General features: G+C 34.7%; 1 protein-coding gene across 3 annotated transcripts in view; it reads right to left on the bottom strand.

The window, feature by feature from the left end:
* Window positions 1-23,131, bottom strand: part of Wun (wunen) — a 51,536-nt gene that overhangs the window by 6,965 nt on the left and 21,440 nt on the right. For all 3 annotated transcript variants that reach the window (XM_076770153.1, XM_076770143.1, XM_076770133.1), the window contains exons 3-7: window positions 15,948-16,052; window positions 15,497-15,696; window positions 5,953-6,010; window positions 3,070-3,246; window positions 1,186-1,281 (exon numbers count right to left, since the gene is read on the bottom strand). In XM_076770153.1, the coding sequence (XP_076626268.1) occupies window positions 1,186-1,281; window positions 3,070-3,246; window positions 5,953-6,010; window positions 15,497-15,696; window positions 15,948-16,052 (636 nt within the window). The remainder of the gene's footprint in view (window positions 1-1,185; window positions 1,282-3,069; window positions 3,247-5,952; window positions 6,011-15,496; window positions 15,697-15,947; window positions 16,053-23,131) is intronic.

A 23,131-nucleotide genomic window follows, 5' to 3' on the forward strand; every position in this document is an offset into this window, starting at 1 on the left:
AACAATTTTATGGTTGCTTGAGTTTGATCGTCGTCAACCTTTCACTAATTTACCTGCAGATTTCTTACATCATTCGAATAAAATATTAAATAGATAAGTTGTGTTCCCCATGAATTCCTATATTAAATTTATACAACTTTTCAGTTATTTAGTAAAACAACTATTTCCGGGTTCCTCAAGATGCGTGGATGCACTCAATGGAAAAATTTTTCTTTTTCGACAAATGCCAAAAATGGCCTCTTTCCGCCATTGTCCTTACGTTTGGTAAAACTGCACGAACGTTCTCATCGATTTCCAGAGTTTCGATATATCTTGGAGGGAATATACATATTTTTGAGTGTTCTGCTGCAAAAAGCCTCGAGATATAATTATTAGAAATCTTGAATTATAGCACGAATTTACGTCGTCAGATTGGATTGTCTGTTGTTAAGAACGTTTCAGTAATAAGCACGGAATTATAAAGTAACGATCTGAATTGGTCGTGATCTGTTTATAAGACAATATTCATAATAATTACATCCTGAAAACGAAGAGTAAACTTGCGCCCTCTGTATATATCAGAATTATCGAAATCGTTTAGAAAGTCCGTTTTGCGAAGTTTTACTTAACTTTCTTGAGTAACGTGTAAAAATAAAATCAGTTGCAAATGAAATTTGCCGATTTAACAGACTTGTACGAAATATAAGAATAGAGGGCATCGACGCCTCAGGCTAAGACGATGCAACCACAAATAATAGTCGCTCCTCGCTACAGATTCCTTCCACCAGCAGTGACAAACGTTAAGCTGACCACCAAAAAGCTTAACCCGAACATAACAAAGAAAGCACTGTGACAAACAATCGCGCGACATTTTGCACGGGAACTTTTACAGAAATTGATGCATGGAATCTCCCCGATGACGACGACAACGTAGATGATAGTAATGATGAGGGTGATGATGATCGGCACGCGACGCGACGCGCCGCGCCGGTCCCCAGCGTAAGGCAGTTTGCTTGTCGGATTGAAAAATTTGCGAAGAGCTGGGACGCCATTATATGCTCGGTTCCAGACGCCCAGCGTTTTGGTCCCTGAGATCGGACTAGCTTCCCAGAGACAACTAGAAGACAGTCACGGCCTTGTTGTGGTCAGCAAGCGAAGAGCGAGCTCGTTAGGTCAACAGTTGCGATTACTAGTGCCATTATTCACCTGTGTACCGCCTCCTGTTTCGTAATCGGCCGCGCGATGCTTCTCCTCCGTTAAGGAATGTCTCCGCTCCTTGAACAGGTCCGCCACGCAGTTCGCCTACAAACAATTTCGAAACCTCTCAGCCTCCCATGCATATTAAAATCGCATTATTTTAAAATACACGACGAATATCGCTTTAAATCGTACGCTGCCGGGTCGAAAACGTGCAATATTCTGCAAGATTAAAATTTCGATTTTAGACCTTTATAAACCACGTAGCCTAAAATTCTGTAAGGTTGGGATAGCCGGGTGCTTAAGGAGAGAACAACACAAATTTAATTTAAGAAATATATGAATAGAATTTAAATGAGGTATTTATACATTTTTGTGGGAGAAGGAATAGTTTTTTTATTTTTAGAAGTTCACGTCACAAAATTGCAATTGGTATTGCCAGTTGTTCATATAAAGGATTAATGAACAAGACCTTGTAAAGATAACAGGCTATACAGGGTGTTCGACCGCCTCTGGAAAAATTTTTAATGGGAGATTCTAGAGGCCTAAATAAGACGAAACTGAAGAATACCAATTTGTTGATCGAGGCTTCGTTAAAAAGTTATTAACGTTTAAAGTTCCGTCTGTAGAACACTAATCTGGGAACAGCTGCGTACGCGTGATAGTGGTTCTCATTTAGAAAACTGCGAGGTTGTCGATACGTCACTAAGTAGAGTTTTTCATGCTGAGTGAGAACCACTACTGCTCGCACGAAGCTGTATGCAGGTTGCCTATCTACAGGCGGAACTTTAAAGGTTAATAACTTTTTAACGAAGCCTCGATCAATAAATTGGTATTCTTGATTTTCGTCTTATTTTGGCCTCTAGAATCTACCATTAAAATTTTTCCCATGGGTGGCCGAACACCCTGTATTTCTATACATCTTATCTCGACCGAGGCAGGACGACAACTGACAACTTGTCATCTTGAACCTGTCGCGAACGGCTTAGACTGTTATCTTATATTGTATGTTGGCTCGTTTAGCGGCTCGTTTGTAGGGTATCGTCTTACATACATTTTAGTACTTGTTTTTGTAATCTTGTTAAAATTCACAAATCCTATCCAAATTTATTTCCTTCGACAACTTAAAGAAAATAAATCTATATAGCACTCCTATGGGTATGCTAGTTTCCAATTGTCTAAAAACAGTTTCGTTTTCGCGGACAATTTGAGGGGTTTAGTCTGACAGAGAACGCGTTAAATGATTTGAACTATTAACTAATGGTATGGCAACACGTATAAATATTTTTCTTTTCTTATTTATTTTATTTTATATTGTCACTTGGAAAAATTCTATCTAGCTACATTTTGTTCGCGTTTTGGATGTTAATGACTCTAAAGAATGCTTCGACTCACTGTCTTGTTTAGGCTTTCGAAAGTGAAACGCTCAGTTCGTATCGTTAACTGAGAAAGTGTATTAAATTCACGGTTGCCTCAGAAAGAAAGTTAACGATCAAAAATACATACTAGGTATTTTTAAATTGTATGTTGAAATCTTTAAGGTTTTGAAATGTTATGCGATCGTTACTTCACTTAAACAATAGTAAGAATAAAACAAACAACGATCGGGTTTCGTCATATTCCAGTCGCTACCGCACAGCTAAGAATATCAGTTGATTGTTGCGTTTAATTAGAAGCTAGTGCATCGTATAAATTATAAACTACTATAGCTACTAATTTTTATAGTGGAATACCGTCCACGTGACATTATATCGTTTGACCCATATGTCCACATGTTTAATACTGTCGGTAGGGATCGTGAAAATTCGAACTCGACGCATCGCGTATTTCATATTTATGACCGCATGTAGTTTATAATCGCACAATGGGATAGTTAAGGGGAATAATGCTTACCACGACTAGTGCCACGATGGTACCAAGGGCCGTGCCGGCCAGGACGTCGCTCCAATGATGTTTATAATCAGAAACTCGTGACAATGCGGTGAACCAGGCCATAAGCAGGCATAGAGATTGAAGGAAATGTTTTACTAACTTGCTACCTTTCCATGTTATCCTCAGCTGTAAGTACAACTAAAAGATCACAACGAATTAATATAATAAAAACAGCTCGTACAATCGGTAAAATGTTTAAAAAATCATGCAGGAAATAAGCGACGTTGTTTAGGATTTGTTTTCTAAAATCACAAGAACAGTTAAAAACGGTGAAACTGTAAACTGTAACACTGGTCTTGATTTTAGACTATTGTAAACTACATAACTTAAAATTTGTTTCGATACTTAGTTTTGTATTTATTTCCTTCAACATCTCAACTTGAGAATTAACTTTTCTAGTTCCATAGTGATAAATTCTGTCCAGCCATTTGACATTTTGGTTATAATAAGAACTAAAATGATGAAATTCTTTCTGATATAATCTGTCGATAAATAATATCGATATACAGGGTGTTCGGCCACCCCTGGGAACAATTTTAATGGGAGATTGTCCCAAAATAAGACGAAAATCAACAATATCAATTTCTTGATTAAGGCTTTGTTAAAGAATTATTAAAAAATTTCAAATCGTTCTGGAAAAATTATTTTTGCATGTAGGGGTTAATTACAATCAGTTTTAGTCAATACGCATACCCCCGAAATCCTACACACTTTCGAGAAAAAAATTCCTTACCGAAAATCTAATGTGAGGCCAGAAATGCCACTCCCAAATTTCGTGCATATCTTTAACACGTCATAACTTCTGAACGGATTGAAGGATTTTCATGTTTAAAAAAGCAAATAACGCGTATTTTAGTGTAGAATATGTAGAAATTCTAAAAATATTCGAAAAGTTGTTCCTTGACCCCCTAAAATGAGAAAAACCCCATAAAAATGGTCCAATTTTCAAACAGCCATAAGTCCTACGATAGTGAATATATTTCAATGGAACTTTTTTCTGAAGTAGAGCTCGTGGGTACCTATAAAAAAGTATTAGACAATTTTTCTATGGGGTATCAAACAAAATTACTAAAAATCAAAAACCAGTTTTTAAAAATAATCGACAGGGGGTAGGTGCCTAAAATTGTCGGCGAAAAAAAAAAATTTCAAATCGTTCTGGAAAAATTATTTTTAGCTAAGGGGATCAATTACAATTATTTTTTGTGAATAGATATACCCCCGAAATCCTACTCAGTTTCGAGAAAAAAATTCGAATTGATGCCTAAATATTTCAGTGAAAAAAAAAAATTTTAAATCGTTCTAGAAAAATTATTTTTAGTTGCGGGGATCAATTACAATCATTTTTGGTGAATACACATAACCCCAAAATCCTACCCACTTCCGAGAAAAAAATTCCTTACCGAAAATCTAATGTGAGGCCAGAAATGTCTGCCCGAATTTTCATGCGAATCTTTAAAACGTCATAACTTCTGAACGGATTGAAGGATTTTCATGTTTAAAAAAGCAAATAACGCGTATTTTAGTGAAGAATATGTAGAAATTGTAACAATATTGAAAAAATTGTTTCTTGACCCCGTAAAGTGAGAAAAACCACATAAAAATGGTCCAATTTTCAAACAACCATAACTCCTACAATAGTGAATATATTTTAATGAAACTTTTTTCTGAAGTAGAGCCCATGGATACCTACAAAAAAGTATTAGACAACTTTTCTGTAAAGCCTCAAACGAATTTATTAAAAATTAAAAACGAGTTTTTCAGAAAAATCGACAGGGGGTAGGTGCCTAAAATTGTCGGCGAAAAAAAAAATTTTCAAATCATTCTAAAAAAATTATTTTCCGTTGCGGGGGTCAATTACAATCATTTTTGGTCAATACACATACCTCCGAAATCCTACGTACTTTCGGGGAAAAAATTCTTTACCGAAAATATACTATGTGGCTGGAAATGTTTCTATAACTTTTTAACGATGCCTCAATCAACAAATTAGTATCCTTGATTTTCGTCTTATTTTCGCCTCTAGAATGTGCCATTAAAATTTTTCCCAGGGGTGGCCGAACACTCTGTATATTACAATATTGGTATTATAAGTTACTATACCCAGAAGAACTAACAAAAAATTCGTTAAAATCGATCCTAGGTAATAGATAAAATAAATAGAGTGAATTCCATACTCGTTGAGGTACAATTTTATATTATTTATACCTCATAAGAAGCAAACTACATTTATTATTAGCGTACATACATAATCGTAGTGGCGTTGATAAAAACTAATTTACATTTACGTTAAAAAGTTCGTTATATATTTCTTTTAACAGTCTGTGCATTTTTCTGAATAATATAAGTACTATTCAGAAAGAAATAGCACACAAGGTTAATAGATCTTGTATTTGCATACATCATTTTCTACAATTATGCGACAAACATAGTAAAAATTACTTGAACAAAAGATTGTTTTTGCACAGATTTTGTCACTCTTCGGTGCATTCAATTTTAATATTTCTTTATAAGAGAAATCGAACAATTTTTAAAAATCCTCAACGTTGGTTGTTTCTATTATTCCTTAATTATTTCTTGGGATTTAAAAAATATTATTCAAATTCTCTGCCATTTTTATTAAAAACCGTTCTCATAGAAATTTCGTCCACCCTAGGAAAAAGTTTCTATAAACATCACCGAGTGTTTATTTAAAGCAAGAAGACATATATTTACGACGTAATGTGATCAAATGCTTTTTGCAAGGAAAAATATACGATCCAATCGGTAATAATATTTAAGTGAATGATCATTTTGTCCCTAGCTGTAATCGTTGATGAGATTTATATAATGAAAAGTGGAACTTACCGCAAGATAGATCATGGTGTAGGCAGAGAAAGACGAGTGTCCGGAGGGAAAGGATAATCTGAAACGATCAACGTTATAAATTGTCTTGTGTCAAATAAATCTCATTCGTCGATCGTTCATACAAAATTTTCATTTTATTTATATTTTATTTTTTACTCTTTCCCATCTTAACTCGGTACCGTCATCCGTATACACGCGTCCCGTAATAGGACCCTATTAATTTTATCACGATTAATTTCGGGGCGTGTTCCGTGGTGATTACAATCGCGGGACGCGACTGCATACCCTCCGGCGTGGATCGTAAAGATTTGGCGGAGGTTCCTTCGATCGCAACGCGAGAAAAAGGAAAAACTAAACCGTAGAAAAAACCAAGAGGCGGAGTGGACTGAGGACTTCTATCTGCGAGAGTAATTGGGCATCAAAGAAACTGCAGCTTTAATCGGACGTTATCTGCCTTCCCTTTGTGTTTACTCTTTTCTCTTTTTTACCCCCCTGTCTACCTTCCTCGTAGCAATATTTGCCAAACCGCGTTCTTTAAACCCACCGGCGCTGAATATTTTTTACGAATGCATCGTGAGCGCCTAGCAAATATACAGGGTGTTCAGTCACCCTTGGGAAAAATTTTAATGGGGGATTCTAGAGGCCAAAATAAGACGAAAATAAAGAATAGCAATTTGTTGATGGAGGCTTCGTTAAACAGTTATTAACGTTTAAAGTTCCGCTAGTACTGAATTTTTTTCTCGAAAATGCGCAAGATTTCGGGGATATGTCTATTCACCAAAAATGATTGTAATTGAACCCCGCAACCGAAAATAATTTTTTTAGAATGATTTGAAAACTTTCTTTTCCGTCGAAAAATTTTACACCTTCTCGAATTTTTTTCTCGAAAATGTGCAAGATTTCGGGGGTATATTTATTCACTAAAAATGATCATACTTGACCCTCGCAACCGAAAATAATTTTTCCAGAACGATTTGAAATTTTTTTTTTTCGTCGAAAGGCACCTAATTAGATTTTCGGTAAGGAATTTTTTTCGCAGAAGTGCGTAAGATTTCGAAGATATGTGTATTCACCGAAAATGATTGTAATTGACCTCCGCAACCGAAAATAATTTTTCCAGAACGATTTGAAATTTTTGAATTTAATTGTTAATAACTTTTTAACGAAGTCTCCATCAACAAATTGGTATTCTTGATTTTCGTGTTATTTTGGCCTCTAGAATCTCCCATTAAAATTTTTCCCAGGGGTGGCCGAACACCCTGTATACAGTGGTCGAAATAATTATAGGTTCGCTGTTCGCAGTTTTTTTCTACTTCTACCTCTATAATTAGTTACAATTACACTTAATCTTAAGTACTGCAATTAGTCGAATTGGAACATCCTAAACAGTCTAAACGTTAAAATATTCTTAAAAAATCGTAGCATTAATGAGGCGAATAAATTTTCTGGAGTTTGTTTTCTTAAAGTTAACGTAGAACTATAACTTCCAAATACTCCAACCACGTATTTACATATTAAAAAATTAAAATAACCTTGTCGCCTTGATTTTTTTTTTAGCGGTACCATATATTATTTAGGTGATGGAGTATAACTTTGCGACGAACTTTCAAAAACTTTAAATTTGATCAATATAAATAATACCTGTATTTGTAATTGTAATAATGAAATTTATCGTAAATCGTAAATGTTACGCACGAACGAAATCTGTAAGTATCATAAATTATGTTAAAACTTATTTTCAAACTGTAATCCATCTTCCGCGCTACAGAGTTTCGCTCTTTGTATTAGACTTTTAGTTGACGTCTCAATTAAAGCGTTCTGATTTATGCTATTATGTATGTACATGAATATATTATGCGTTCCCGGAACTCTTGACTACTATTAATTGGTATTTCCTACACAACAAATCGCTCATATCTTATCTCCAAAAGATAAAAATCGATATAAAAGATAGTTTATTTCGAAAAATAAAAATCCATAGGAGATATATCCGGAGTTTCCTTTTAAATATATTGTTGTATAATAATATGTTTAATGTTATTAATGTATCTCTGGGTATGTAGACGTATGGAGATCGGTTGTTGATAGGACAACCAAACAAAACGAGGAAATGGAGTTGTTTGTGGAACAGCAGGACGTGACAATTTTACTTTAAATAAGTAGATGTTTCGTGCATACGTACGTCATAGTAACGTGATCCATAACAATTACAATATCTTATTCGAAGTAAATATCATTCATGTTTATAAGTTTATAACAAGTTCCATTATTGCAATGACAATTTCTGTTTTAAGTTACATTCTTGTTTAAATAAAAACAATTGATCGGCAAAATATATTTACACATTCCGTGATCATTCATTGTTCCACTAAGTGTATTTCTTGTCATTAGGTTTATCGTTTAAATAGTTTTTCTTATGAATACTTTTTATGCAATGTTCCTCAAAATATCGTTATTAAATATTAGTTAAATCAATGCTGAAAACTCTAACTTGTTCAAATATAATGCATCAAACAAAACAAGCATAAGTGTATAAGAGACGCCAGAATCCTCCGAGACTTTTAGTTTTAATTCTAGAGAATTTTTGGTTCTAAGATCGACGAATTTATCCTCGCCTAGGTCTGCATCTTTTTAGAATTTTTATATTAGACAGGAAAGGATCGTGGATCCACGATCAGCTTTACAAAGTTTGTTACTTAAAAAGAACATTGTTAGAGAATTTTTTATTTCAACTCTCTACGCTCCTCTTCTATATCAGCAGCTTAGTTAGTAAAGTAGTAAGTTGAGGACATTGAATCGAAAGATTTATTTTAGTCTAATAACTATCATAATGTCGAAACATTGAAAACATAAAGTTGATACTTTTAAGCATAACGTATGGAAGGAAAATGAATATTTTAAATTTTTATGTGCAAGTTCGCGAACCACCGTCTAATCTATCTATGACCCCTTTAGAGTCCGGGTTAGGTTAAGGTTAAGAGTCACTGACACAGACAACACTGTTCTATCCAATTGAAAGTATTTCCTCGAGAAATTGTCCACACGCATTCGAACTTTCATATTGTCCGGTGAATTTTGTAAATTTTGACTTTCGAGTTACTTTACAAAAGGAAATCGAAAGCCGTCAGATTGGATGAACTTGATTTAAACCGTGTATTGCTTCGTCTCCCTAGCTAGCACTCAAGAAACATAGCATTCAACTTAGCTCGGACCTTACGGTCATTGGACGATATTGCCCCTGAATAACCTAAGTTGACCCACATATTACAGGTCGTTGGATTTGCTGTTGTATAAGAAACATTATATAACTGTAACGTGCAGATATAAATTAAATTTTACGCATGGATGCGGTACTGAAAATTTGTGGATGAAATATCTGTTTAGTTAAGTTGTCCAAAAATGCATTAAAACTGTGGACTGATCAGAGACACAAAATACAATTTCTAAGTCAACTACCGGGATTAATATAATTCTTTAGCATTATTGTTTTCTTTACTAAAAAGATGTCCAAATCAACAAATTAAATTCGTTCTTCGACTTTCATTTTCACCACAATTGTATCCAAACTTCTGGAGTATGGAATACAACTTATTTTGTAACGTTAACAAATGGTAAACTTATTTCGTAATGGTAAAAACGCGCCCAATAAGGATAAGATTTATTCGTAAATCAATGTTTATGCTCACAGTATAATTTCCTAGTACGACGAACGATACGTTTAATCCATTAGCTGCTGATAGGAAATCTCGCGAGACAAAGATCTGATTTCCAATAACCATTTTTATCGAAGTTCGAAGTATTCAACGATGGAACGAAATCTAAACGTTGCATTGCTTTCCGGAAATCATAATCTTAACTGATACCAATTGAAGCGATTCGCGGAACGTATAATTGAAAGAGGCTACCACAGTCTTAGTAGACAGAGAAGTCAGGAAGATTGGGAAACGCTGCTGCACGAGTCCCCTTTTTGACGAACCAGAAACCAGAGGGTGAGTCGTATGAATGACTGTCTCTGTGAGCTTTTATCGTCGATTCCTCAAATCTTTCTATACATAAAACTTGTCCCTGCTTACGCGAAGGGCGGATGACCCGTGATACGCTCGAGTGAGCGTCCATTAAATGAGCTACCGGTGAGGAAATGATCCTTCCTTTTACAACTTGCAACGATAACGTTCTGCTACTTCTTTCATGACAGACAACGAAGAAAAGAATAATCCCTGCCCGCCACCGCGAATAATCTTCGTTCCATAAAGACGGATAGGGGAGATCGGGCCATACGCTCCGCGACACTTGATTAAACGCAATATATATTTTAGTTTTATACGGTAACGGATGTTATTCGATGAAAATATATTAAAAAATATTCAAATTTTTACGTGTCAATCGAATAAACGCTTTATACATCCACCATTCTTATTTATCGCTTGAAAAGTATATGTAATAAGTGGACATTGTTTTAGTAACGAAAACAATAATGCTAAAGTTATTATGCTAGTTAACTTAGAAATTGTCTTTTGTGTTTCTGATCAATACAGTACTTTAATATTTTGAATTTTCTTCGTTCATCAATTTCATCTAGATATTTATCGAGATTTGATGTAGCATTATTATTGTAAAAATGTGTAAAACTTTACGCGAAGTAATTTGTTGGATTTAAATGGTGAGACTTGTCTCAACACTTCAAACGAGTAAGAACTCGCTAGAAAGAGTATTCTAACCGCTCAGAGTGCATACTTTTTCTCAGATATTACGATACGGACATTCACGAGCAGAACACCCACTCCCAAGGCTCCCCGTAACATTATTTTATGATACTTTACAACGCGCTACATGTTACTTCCTTCTCAAGGAAAAAACTGAACCCATGTGTCTGCAGAACAGTGGCTCTTAATCTTTTTTTCATAAACTACTTTTAACAGTTTAATGGAGCTCGTGGATCCTTCCTATACAATATTCCCAAGAAAATCCTGGTTTCTTTACGTTCAAGACGAAGACAGGCAAGAACATCAGAATACTGTAGATCTTTTTCAATTTCAATTCTAGACAATTTTTGGTTCCAAAATCAACTTTATCCTCGACTAGGTCTGCATATTCGATAGCATTTTTATATTAGACAAGAAGAAAGTGTGCATTTACGTTCAATTTTATAAAATAATCGCGAAAGGGTCCTGTAGTGTTTCCAGATGTTTGGAAAATTCGTTTTTGAAAAAAATATTAGATAATTTTGTATTTCAACTCCGTCTTAGCAACACCTATCTCCAATATCGCTAAGAACTAGTAATTTCTCTGTACAAGACAGATTGAGAAGGATAGTGGACTGAAAGTTATATGAAAAGATAAAGTTGATATTTTTACTGTCACAATTTTGCTAAATCGAATCAAGCCTACCAAAAGATCGCCAATCGAAAAGTTTCGTTTCAGTTGTCGATCGATGATCCCAAACTAATCTAACTCAGGCCTGACCCAGTTATCGTTTCGTTGCTCGATAATAAACGCAAAGACTAACAACTTCTAATTCTAGATCGCGTCTTCCGTCGATCGATAAATACGTTGAATCGTCTAAAAGGAAAATGGCCGCGCGAATTAAACCCCGACAACTCTGTACATTTATGAAGATGTCCGAAAGACGATAAAATGCGATCAAACAAAATGGACGAGAGATCGGTGATTAAAGTTTTTATTACCAGCGAAAAATTTGACTTTAATTTATATGGAAGAGAACACAATTACTTTGTTGACCAAGTCATTTACGTTAAGTGTCTTTTTAGAATGTCGTTCGAGAAGTACGATCGCTGGGCGTGTTGAACGAAGACGGGGGGTGAAAAATGCGAACGCGAATGGTTAATGCTGAGGCATTGTAGCTACAGTAACAATGACAGGGGTGTGTTCATGGTAATTCGTCCGTATAATAGTGTTTCCGTTGCCGAGGGAGCTCCTTGATTTCGATCGAATCCCGTCCATGCGAATCGCCCTTTGCACGAGTCCTTTCCTCATTGTCATTTGCTGCTACCGGCGGCCCTTTTTGCTCGTATCCGTTAAAACCGGCTCGAGGTACTGCCTCGGCAAAAAATCAACGAAATTCCGTTACGAATAAAGCACGGACGCAAGACCACTACTTAACGTCCGTTCGATTTAATGCACCGAGGATCCGAGTCACGATCGGATTAGTGCACCGGAACACCAGAGCAAATAATCTAAAACAATCATTTACTTCGATAACCAACCGACTGAAACCCATTTTACCATTAAATTTATAATAATGCGTAAAAATTGCGTCGAACAGGACGTAACGAAAGAAATACGAGAGTAAAGAGTCGAATGCTTTTTGATTCAAGTAATATTGAAACGAGGATTCTTGTAGTTTTAGGATTATTAATTGCCGTTTCTGTCATGATTGTACGAGGCATAAAGAAAAACAAGATGTATAGAACCAAGTCAATGGCGCTTTGAATATTGAAAGCTTTGAAAAAGGTTTTGTTTGTAGAAACGTAATATTCAACCAACAGCAGAAGACTGTAGCCAACACATGGTTCGAAGTTGTATGTGGATCATTCAATAAGCAAAGAGACAAATTCTCTGGTTCAGATAATTGTATCGACTCGTAAAAAATCAAGTTCTACTTCTTTATCGTATTAATTACACTTATAATTGTATGTCAGATTTTGTAGTTTATAACTTCGAAACGCTTATACAGTATTTTAAATAAAACAGGTTAGAGCGACTGTAATTGAGTAGGTGGCAGTAAACGAGTCCTTTACAGGACGGATTTAATCTTTATATTGGATTCCTGCAGATGTTTATGGCCGATCAACATTATCTATTCGTTGTTTTATTTATTAATTAATGGATTTCCCAGGGACGGAATAATCAATAATACTCAGTGTTGGACCGAAGATAGTCCACGTGCCGTTCTTCAATCAAGACACAAACAACAATTCAGTGTAAATATACTGGACAAGGATAATCGATGATAATGTAATCGGGACTGTTTCCCTTGATCAAAGATTAACAGGTCAATCTTATGTCAATTTCTTAAGTAATCAATTCCATGAGCTATTGGAAGAAGTTCCATTAGATGTTTATCGCATGTTGTTTGTGCATGGCAATGCACCCGTCATATTAAATATAAATTTGTACTCGTCTAATCATGTACGCGTGCACGCTAGGTAATGCATTTTGATTCCTTAGGTCTTCAAATGCATCTTGTATACGTTGACTTAGCTGGCCTAGAAATCTAGACAATTGATCTAAGCAATTGGGCAAAATTGTACGAAGCAAATCTTCAAACTCTATTTTCTCGAAAACGAAAGAGTGAGAAAAACGTTATTCTATATTTCTTACATATTTTTTCATAAAACATGTATTTTCAATTTCATTCTGGCTCGAAAGATTATCATATTCAAAGATACTAAAATTACCTTTAAGTGTTTCATTTTAGATGAACCCAACAACGCAACTCGTGGAAGCCATTTAAAATGATATACATCAACAAACACGTAATATTATAAGTAATAGTAAATACAAGTAGATGAAAAAGATGAATTCTAAAGATATTATATTAGTTAACGTATTAGAAACTGATTATTTTTTATCTTAAGAACCGTTTAAAAACGACGTTTTCCAGAATACCTCCTTAATAGTATAGTGTTGTCTCTATAAAAGCGAAAATGGTGTCTGCGTTAAGTGCAAAAATTTTATCCCCACTACTAGGAGGAATCCTCTTCGGAACCAGCCAGACGAGTTACTTAACACGCCGACGGGTCATTGAGCGGCTCGCCAGTGATTAAGGAAAAAAAACAATCGGTGAGATAAGTCCCCACGTCGACGAGCAATACTAATGTGACAATAAAACTTTTTTTACCGTTGATTTTTTGTTAATGAAAATTTTATCATCATATTCGTCGGATTCTTCTGATTAAAACGAGACTAAACACGATATAATTTGGATCACATTTACTTGTTCAATAGATAATAAATTTTAGACGTGATAACGGATAATGAGTGTAAGAGACGCAACACTAGGCTATGTCATACGCTACAAATATATCGATGAGACATTTCTGATTAAACTGAAACCAAATACGACATACATATGTAATTTGGCAAGTGATAATACATAACTCGTTATCTTCCACTTATTAAATTAACTAAATATGATCCAATTTATGTCATGTTTGGTCTTATTTTAATCAGAGAGATCGTACGAATATGGTGGTAAACGTTTCATAAATAAAGAATCAAAACTTGAAAAAAAAATGAAATTGTATTGAAGTTATATGAGCAAACTTCGTTGACTGCCTCGACCCACAGTTCCTTTTTTTCTCTCTTTCGTTTACCGTAAAGAGGCCGAGACTGCCTCGATCCAGAGTCTGTCTTTTTCTTTCGCTTAAACTCATTGGTGTCCTTTTCTACGTATAAAATGACCGAAGAAAGTGTCGACAAAAGGGTATCAAATTTCATGTCCATGACTGCATAAATGTGAACGATCTCGAAGATTTCGTTTTCATCGCGACAATACCGTACATCCTAATCGATGACATACAATAATAACAAATGAATTTTACTAAGAAAACACATTAATTACTTTAACGATTGCAACATTTTTTGAAGACTAATTCGTAATTGACATTACGAATACAAATACCTACTCCATCCAATTATTGAATATTTACACTATAATTTGAAAAAATGTCGGATATCCTTGGACTGGTGTGACAATCAAGTAATATTTATAAATAAAATTGCACAATGAAATATGAGCTTAAAGGATGTATTTGAACTGCCAACTTTCGCTATTCGTTTATCCCATTGACGCTATTAACAAACAAAAAATAACGAAAGCAATCGTTCCCCTTCTATTAATTTAAATTTTACATTCCTCGTTCCGCAATTGCGTCTGCAATTGTTACCGTCACGCGATTTAACGTTTTGCGAACTCAAATACGTAAAAGGGCTATATCCTTGAGATACTCGACCCAAGATCTTCAATGGAGAATAAAAAGTGCAGACGATTACAACCACATAGCATAAGCAATACAAATTTCGTCATCTCACGCAAGAATTATACAGGGTGTTCGTTTGAAACCTTTCCATGGGAAATTATAGTGTGTATATAGTGTGTGCTGATCAGCAACAACTGTAGCAATACCAGTTACCTTAATATTTGTAAATTTTGTATTGCATGTATCCTCGATGATGTTAATTTAATGGAATTTTCTAATTGTCCCCTAAATAATAAAAATTGCCCGCCCGTGGGACGTACGCCCCACGTTGAGAAACACTAATCTAGTTGTAAGTAAAACTGTTAGTCTCAATAGCGTGGGTCGCAAACGACCCACGCGACACGAACGGAAAGTTCATTGAAAATAGTTTCAGCACGAAACGTGTCGATAGAAACGTGTTCTATTGTATGCTGTGTAATTATGGTAAGCTAGACTTATAGTAGTTCTATTGCAAAAGGTGCATTAATTTTGATTCGAGTTAGAGAAAAACAATTTGATACTTGCGACACTTAATATTTCTCATGTGTAAAAATAATTTTTACCTGACCTCCTTTAGGATCCTGGATGAAGTATTCGGTGCACAGCTATAATCTTCGATGTACCTGTGTTGGTTCTCGATAAGACTACAATTTATATTAGGCATACAGATCGCCATAAAATGGGGTCTTAGACGGCCGATGGTATACTTGGCTATATCCGTGAATAAAACATTCGCGATGGCTCCAAAACCGAAGATTCCAATCTAAAACAACAAGAACGTAATTTAAAACGCAAAATATCTTATGTGTACACAGCCATTTATTCAGTGAATAAATTATTCTTAATTATTATATTTCTACTTTGTGCTGCATATGTTAGCAACAAGGATTTTAATATGAAAAAACAATACTGTTCATTCGTTATAACGTACTGAGTTGCACTTTTTTTTGTATTAAGTTTCATTTATATAGTTAGGAATTAACAAAATTTACAATTTATTATACGCAAGCCTACCTTCTCATATGCGCTCCACAACCAAGGAGGTATATTGTAACCACATAATACTTTGGAAGATTCCGTGTTGCTATATTTCGAATGGAGATATTCACCAATTAGCATCTGTAACAAAATTTTTAATAATTAATTATAGATCTGAAAGGAATTAGAAAAAATATAAAAAAATACGTATAAATACGTCATGAAGGAATATGCTTGAAATAAATCCTGTTTCGCCAAAATACAAACCACGCAATTGAATCTACTTCAGCAACTCGGTAAATATTGTTTTTAACATAAATATGTTTAGGCAAATAAAGCTTAGTTTAAAGCGTATTCAATTTGTCGTTATGGTTTATAATTTCCAAGATTACATAATTACGTTTTTAAAGTAAAAATTAAATTTTGGACTAGAACAAAACGTGTGCATAATATTGAAGTAAATTTAATTATGTTATACAATATGATTTTTCCATCGACCTTTAAGCTATTCTCCGCAACCACTGATATTTTAATGGATCTGTTCCCAGAAACAAAGATTGATTGTCAAGGACTTACAAGCTGGGCGGCTAAATCGCCAGATGTGATCGCTAGATTTTTTGTACAGGGTTATTTACAAAATGTACAGTCCACAACAAAAAGATAGGTTTGCTTGTTTTTATTTACAAAGCCGTTATATCCGTTGACTTAGCATTCGCAGATAATTTCAAGGATACAGTTGGAATACTATTTTTAAATGCATAATTTTTCCAAACATAATAAAACATGTTAACATTGATAATTTTATGGTACATTTAAATCAAATTTTCTAGTCATGTAGTTACTATGTCACACAAATACACATGTAAGGTCATAGAAATAACAAGAACAAGACATGAGTTCTAAGACTACATAAATGAAAATAGAAATTAATTCAATATATACCGTTTTTACAATATTTTTATTGTAAACACGTACCAGAAGTGGCTCAAGTCCATGTGTACGTTCAATTCTGCTTCTTACTGTAAGTTCAAATTGTGAAAATTTGAGTGAATACTATTTTTTAAATCTTAAAGGTATCGTCTGTTACTTTCATTGTCAACTAAAACTTCACTTTTTACCTAGAGATACCAGTATTTTTTTTTTAATTGAGTAGTTTAAAACCATAACGATGTAGGTTACATTTCAGTCTTTTATTCTGAATTGGTTATAAATAAAATGGCTACTTTTTAAAAGAGACATCCCATGCACGATCCAGTACAAGCATACAGCAGAATATCAAATGGAATGAAAAGGGCTAACCAAAACGTTCAAATGAAATTTATTTAGTTATTTATTTACTTTTACTAAATTAAAAAAGAGGATATACTGTATCTAAAGTATATTTTACTGAATGGCTAACAAAAACTTGTAAAAAGAATGTGAGATTTTGAGAATCCGATCCATAGAAATTATAAATAGAAATATTAAAGTTTCGATGATTGTTCAACATTTATCAAGGGATAAAAAAACGGCTCGACGCGATTAAGATTCAGATAATAAATTATTTTGGAAGGTGGAGGAGGAGCTTAAGCCACTGTGTCCAATCCATCATCTCTTTTGAAGAAGATTAAAAGCTTCAAAGAAGTGCGAGATTATGGTTCAACTTTTTGATGACGAAATACAAAACTGCACGTAGACGTTAATAGTTTTGCAGCGATGATACGTACAATTTTGAATATTAATTTTTAGCATTAACTTTAAATATCAATGTTACAAATTTCGTTTGCAACTTGCGAATTTGTTCAGACAATTTGACAGAGATCGTATTAAAAAATGTAAAACAATGTGAGCCAACGTTTCGCATAATTTATCGCTTGTTCTATCGAATGGTATTGCAAATAGACTCGAACTGTTTTCTGCAAATCGCGTTACCGTTCGCAAAGTTATAAAAATAACGCAATGTTGGCCGACAAGTATAAAATATTTCAACTAACCGCGCCATTACCAAAGGGACCGTGACATAAATAAATGAATTGTTCCGAGATACATGACTTGCTTCTACTCGTTTATCGTTTCCCTCTGGGAGAAGAAAGGAACATCGAAACAGGTAAAAACGGCCGAACCTGCCGTTGTATTTCATTCATTCGTACTTGTCAGTTGTATCACCTGGCGACCTTTATCTGGAATCTGACCGGTTAACCTACTTTTGTGTGAGGCCGTGACAGATCGGTAGAACCCCCGGGAGGGAAGAGGGAGAAGATTACAGAGGTTTCGAGTCTCTCGAAAATTTTGGAGTCGTCGATTCTCTTCTTGGTTTTAATCGTGGATTACCAGTGATGAAGTGACTGGCGTCCACGGTATCCTGTCTTTGATCAATCCTCAACGAGAAACCTTCTCACCAGTGCCCACCGAATCAGATTTTCCACTTAACGATTACAATATTTCGTGGTCCTGTGTCGCTGGAAGGATTTATACTTCGAAACTTTCACGGTTCCTTTCTTCTTTTCGATCCCTTTATCACGGAATTGTTGCCAGTTCGAAGGAAGAGTTAGCTTTACTACAATTTCCACTTTATTTATATTAACAGGATTCCCATTCTTATTTGTGGATTTTAATTTGACCATTTAATTAGCCGAGCATTGTTTAATTACAGAAATTATATAATATTTTTATTATACGTATATATTATACATTACATTATAATGAAAATATTATTATTACATTCAGTATATTACACCGAATCATTAAATCTGTGTGTTATACAGAGTGTTTTTAATTTTAATAGGAGGTTCTAGAGGCCAAAGTAAGACGAAAATCAAGAATACTAATTTGCTGATTGAGGCTTCGATAAAAAGTTACTAACTTTTAAAATTTCGCCTGCACAGTAAAGAATTTTTTTTTTCAAAACTACGTAGGATTTCAGGGGTATGTCTATTCACCAAAAATGATTGTAATTGACCCTTCTAGCAAAAAATAATTTTTTCAGAACGATTTGAAATTTTTTTTCTTCGCCGAAAAATTTCACACCTACTCGAATTTTTTTCTCGAAAATGGTTAGGATTTCGGGGGTATATGTATTCACCAAAAATGATTGTAATTGACCCTTATAGCAAAAAATAATTTTTTCAGAACAATTTGAAATTTTTTTTCTTCGCCGAAAAATTTAAGTAGCTCCCTGTCGATTTTTCTTAAAAATTCGTTTTTCATTTTTAGTAATTTTGTTTGATGCCCTACAAAAAACTTGTCCAATACTTTTTTGTAGGTACCTATGAGCTCTACTTCAGAAAAAAGTTTCATTGAAATATATTCACTATTGTAGGAGTTATGGCTGTTTGAAAATTGGACCATTTTTATGTGGTTTTTCTCACTTTACGGGGTCAAGGAACAATTTTTTCAATATTGTTACAATTTCTACATATTCTTCACGGAAATACGCGTTATTTGCTTTTTTAAACATGAAAATCCTTCAATCCGTTCAGAAGTTATGACGTTTTAAAGATATGCACGAAATTTTTGAGTGACATTTCTGGTCTGAAATTATATTTTCGGTAATGAATTTTTTTCTCGAAAGTGCGTAGGATTTCGGGGGTATGTGTATTGACCAAAACTGATTGTAATTGACCCCTGCAACTGAAAATAATTTTTTTAAAACGATTTGAATTTTTTTTCTTCGGCGAAAAATTTCACACCTTCTCGAATTTTTTTCTCAAAAGTGGGTAGGATTTCGGGGGTATATGTATGCACCAAAAATGACTGTTATTGATCCCCGCAACCGAAAATAATTTTTCCAGAACGATTTGAAATTTTTTAATAATTCTTTAAGGAAGCCTCAATTAAGAAATTGATATTCTTGATTTTCGTCTTATTTAAGCCTCTAAAATCTCTCATTAAAATTTTTTCCAGGGGTGGCCGAACACCCTGTATAAATTACACAATTTCTATTTCTTTTTTTTTAAATTGTAATGCTTTATGCACGATCCAACATCGTTTAGTTGTTCGATAGTTTTTGGTAGAACGAGTGTTTTCTAATTTCTTTTGTTCTTGTTTCGCGTATTGTTGAAGAAAGGCAAATGAAAATATCAGTTTCAGGTAAAATTAGACGACTCGTACGCCCATCTAATTTTTTCCAGGATGAATGAAAGCAAGAAACCAGAGCTTGGTTATGGAACTAGCAGCCTGAAGGGGTGTCTCGAACCCTTCTCAGATTCCTCGGACGCTACAGGTAGAAAATTCGTACGCCGGTGAAACGGTCCGACGCCGAAGAAGAGGCCAAGCATCGACTACGGATGAAATTCCCGTGAGACAGATGAGTCGAGAAGAGGGATCGTTGCTAACAAGGACCCGCTTATTATTTCAAGTGCCAGCATACACTTTCGCGGACAGGCCGTGTGACATTCAATTTCCAAGACACAAAACGATTCTCCTCTGATCGTTAAGGTAATTGGCATGGAATATCCACGCCACCAAAACTGCAAAATCTTTTTTACTTATTTATTTACTATCGCGGTAACTTAAAAGCCATCGTGGCCGTAGCGGTCATCGAGAATTAAATTTTTACCATTTAATATGAATATAGTCTAGATTTAACGTTTAAACAAAGTATAACAATTATCTAGTTAGACTTTGTGTTCTCTATTTTGATAGTTACCTTTACAATGGTCACAAAACTATTAAAATGCTCGGTATTATGCTGAAATTAAATTCTTTAGAAAAATTCGAAATGAAAAAAATTAATTTTTTGAAAATTTTACGATGGAAATCGATTATCTGAACGTAAACTTTGGTTATATACGAAAAATAGATAAGTTGTGGGAAAGATCAGGGAACTCTTATTATATGAACTGTTTGTTCCCCGAGGGGTTAGGGGTTTGGGGTTTGGGGTTCAGATAAATGGAGTTTTGCTGTACCTACGTCGGTGATGGATAAGGGATAACGATGAAAAAAATCTATACAAACGACGTAGAGTATCTAATGGAATTTCTTCCTATAATTCATGCTAGGAATTACTTAACGAAATTTACATAAGATTTATCTTCTAATCTTCTACTGAGGTGGTATTCTACCGTGCACCTTTGAAAAAAATCTCATTATATTATATATCATAATTTAATAAGTATATTCTGTAAAGGTCAATTAGTTCCCTCGAATGTATACTTTTCGAATAAGATTTGTCATGCCTATTACCATCAATATTATCAACAAGGTAAACTGGAAATACTGCCACATTCACCGTACACACCACACCCTGCTCAGAGTTACTTTCATTTGTTTATCTTTCATTTCACGTCGTTAGACGAAGCGAAACAAGTCGTACGACAATGAAATCCTTTCAACGAATCTATCAATACTAGTAATAAACAGTAAATATTATTTATATATTATAAAAAAAATATAAATGTATAAATGATTATAACACAAGATTTACTATAGGCTAGAAGTCGTATAACGTTCTGAATATTCTCGGTTAACAAGTGTGAAGACCGAGAGAAAAAATTATAAGCGAGCTGTGTCGTACGAGTGTAATCTAGACCCTTAATTATCCTTAATTAGTTGTAAATTTTAGCAAAGGATCCGTTTAATCTTGTTTTGGAGTCTAAAAACGAGAACATTAATATGTTTTTACAGTAGTGTTTGCTTCGCACTTTGATTTCCGATTTTATTCCGATCTGTAAATGAAACATGTTGCTTCGATGCTATAATATTTCAATCGAGGGGCAAAAGTATTGCTTTTGAAGAAGTTTCGTAGCTGTTGTGTATGGTGTTATTTGAAGAAACGACGTGGAAGTCCAATATGCGATGTTGTATGAGTCTTCTTGTTTGTAGAATGCTATCCAGCAGATTAGTTACTCGAATGTTTAAATGTATCTTCAGTCTGACGAAGTATTTTGTGCTAAATCATTCTTTTCTTTTACTGTTTTCACGCCAAGATCGCGACGTATATACCAAGGTGCATTCGCGGTTGCCTCAAGGAATTTAGACTCGAATCTTTGCAATATTTCTATGTTCGATTCGTATCGAAATTAAGTTACTTAGCTCCAATGTACTTAGCTCTGGTCCATTGTTAATTGGGGCTTCCTAGTAACCAGTATATTTTCTTGGTCGTAAGTTGCAGCTGTTTGAATTCGGTTTGCACGTGTTTGTTACGCGCGAGACGTCTGTCGAGCCCTTACAGAGGAAACGTGAATCTACGCAAAGGCTCGCGCGTCTCTGCAAATTTCCGTTTTGAAATCGTACCCTGTGGGCAACTCTTCAAACGTCAGACCCTATTTTGCTTTTGCTCTTTCGCTGATCCGCCGCACGCACGATGTTCGAATTAACGCTGTCACCGCGGGTAAGAGCGGGCGAATAGTCGAAGGCGGAGATACAGAATTCTTCGCAAATGAAATTGCGTGGCCATGCGTTCAGCCGTGCCGCGACACGAGTCAGTCTATCCGAGAGATAATCACGGCACAAAGGGATTCTATTATAACATAATGAGAAAGATTAAAGGGTCTCGTGTTTCAGACGCTTCATCTTGTCTTGTAAATGCGTTCCCAACAAACGAGGAAAAACAAATGCGACGATCCAACCACGCCGCGACCATGTATTTTCGGAGCAATATTTTGTATTTCGCGCTAACGCGACGCGTTTTCCTATAGTTGGATGATTGAATAATTAACTCTTGGATCTCAGAATTCACGGAACGCGATTCAAGATTAGACGATAAATTCTGCCCACGTAATTGGATTCTGCGTTTAGCGAACCGCTCGACGGGACACTATTTTTCGTTTGATTAATGAGATTCTATTAACATGCTGTCATACGTACAAACATAATGGCCCTTTAATAGCTTGACTCTCGACCAGTAATATCGTTTACGTAGACCTTACATCAGTGTTTCTTAAGGAGGTACTCTTAAAATCTAAAAATTTATTGATTCCCTTATGATAGTATTAAACATAATTTTATTTGTTTCGTCTATTATCAAACTTCTTGTGATTTTTATTGAAAATAATAGCTAGTGTCTTTTAGAAATTTCTAAAAGTAAGTACTAAATTTTTGAAAACATTACTTGAACAGTATTCGATAGTTTACTTAAAAATTTTAACAGTGCATTCTTAAATACATGTATTTTCGACAAAATGAAAAAAAAGAATCGAGTTTTTGAAAGTGTCACAGAGTAATCGTCCCTTAAAATATAAAAGTTTATTGGCTGTCCTATGATACTATTATACGGGGTGAAGACATCGAACTCTTTCGAT

Source organism: Colletes latitarsis, chromosome 1, assembly GCF_051014445.1.
Source record: "Colletes latitarsis isolate SP2378_abdomen chromosome 1, iyColLati1, whole genome shotgun sequence".
NCBI lineage: Eukaryota > Metazoa > Arthropoda > Insecta > Hymenoptera > Colletidae > Colletes > Colletes latitarsis.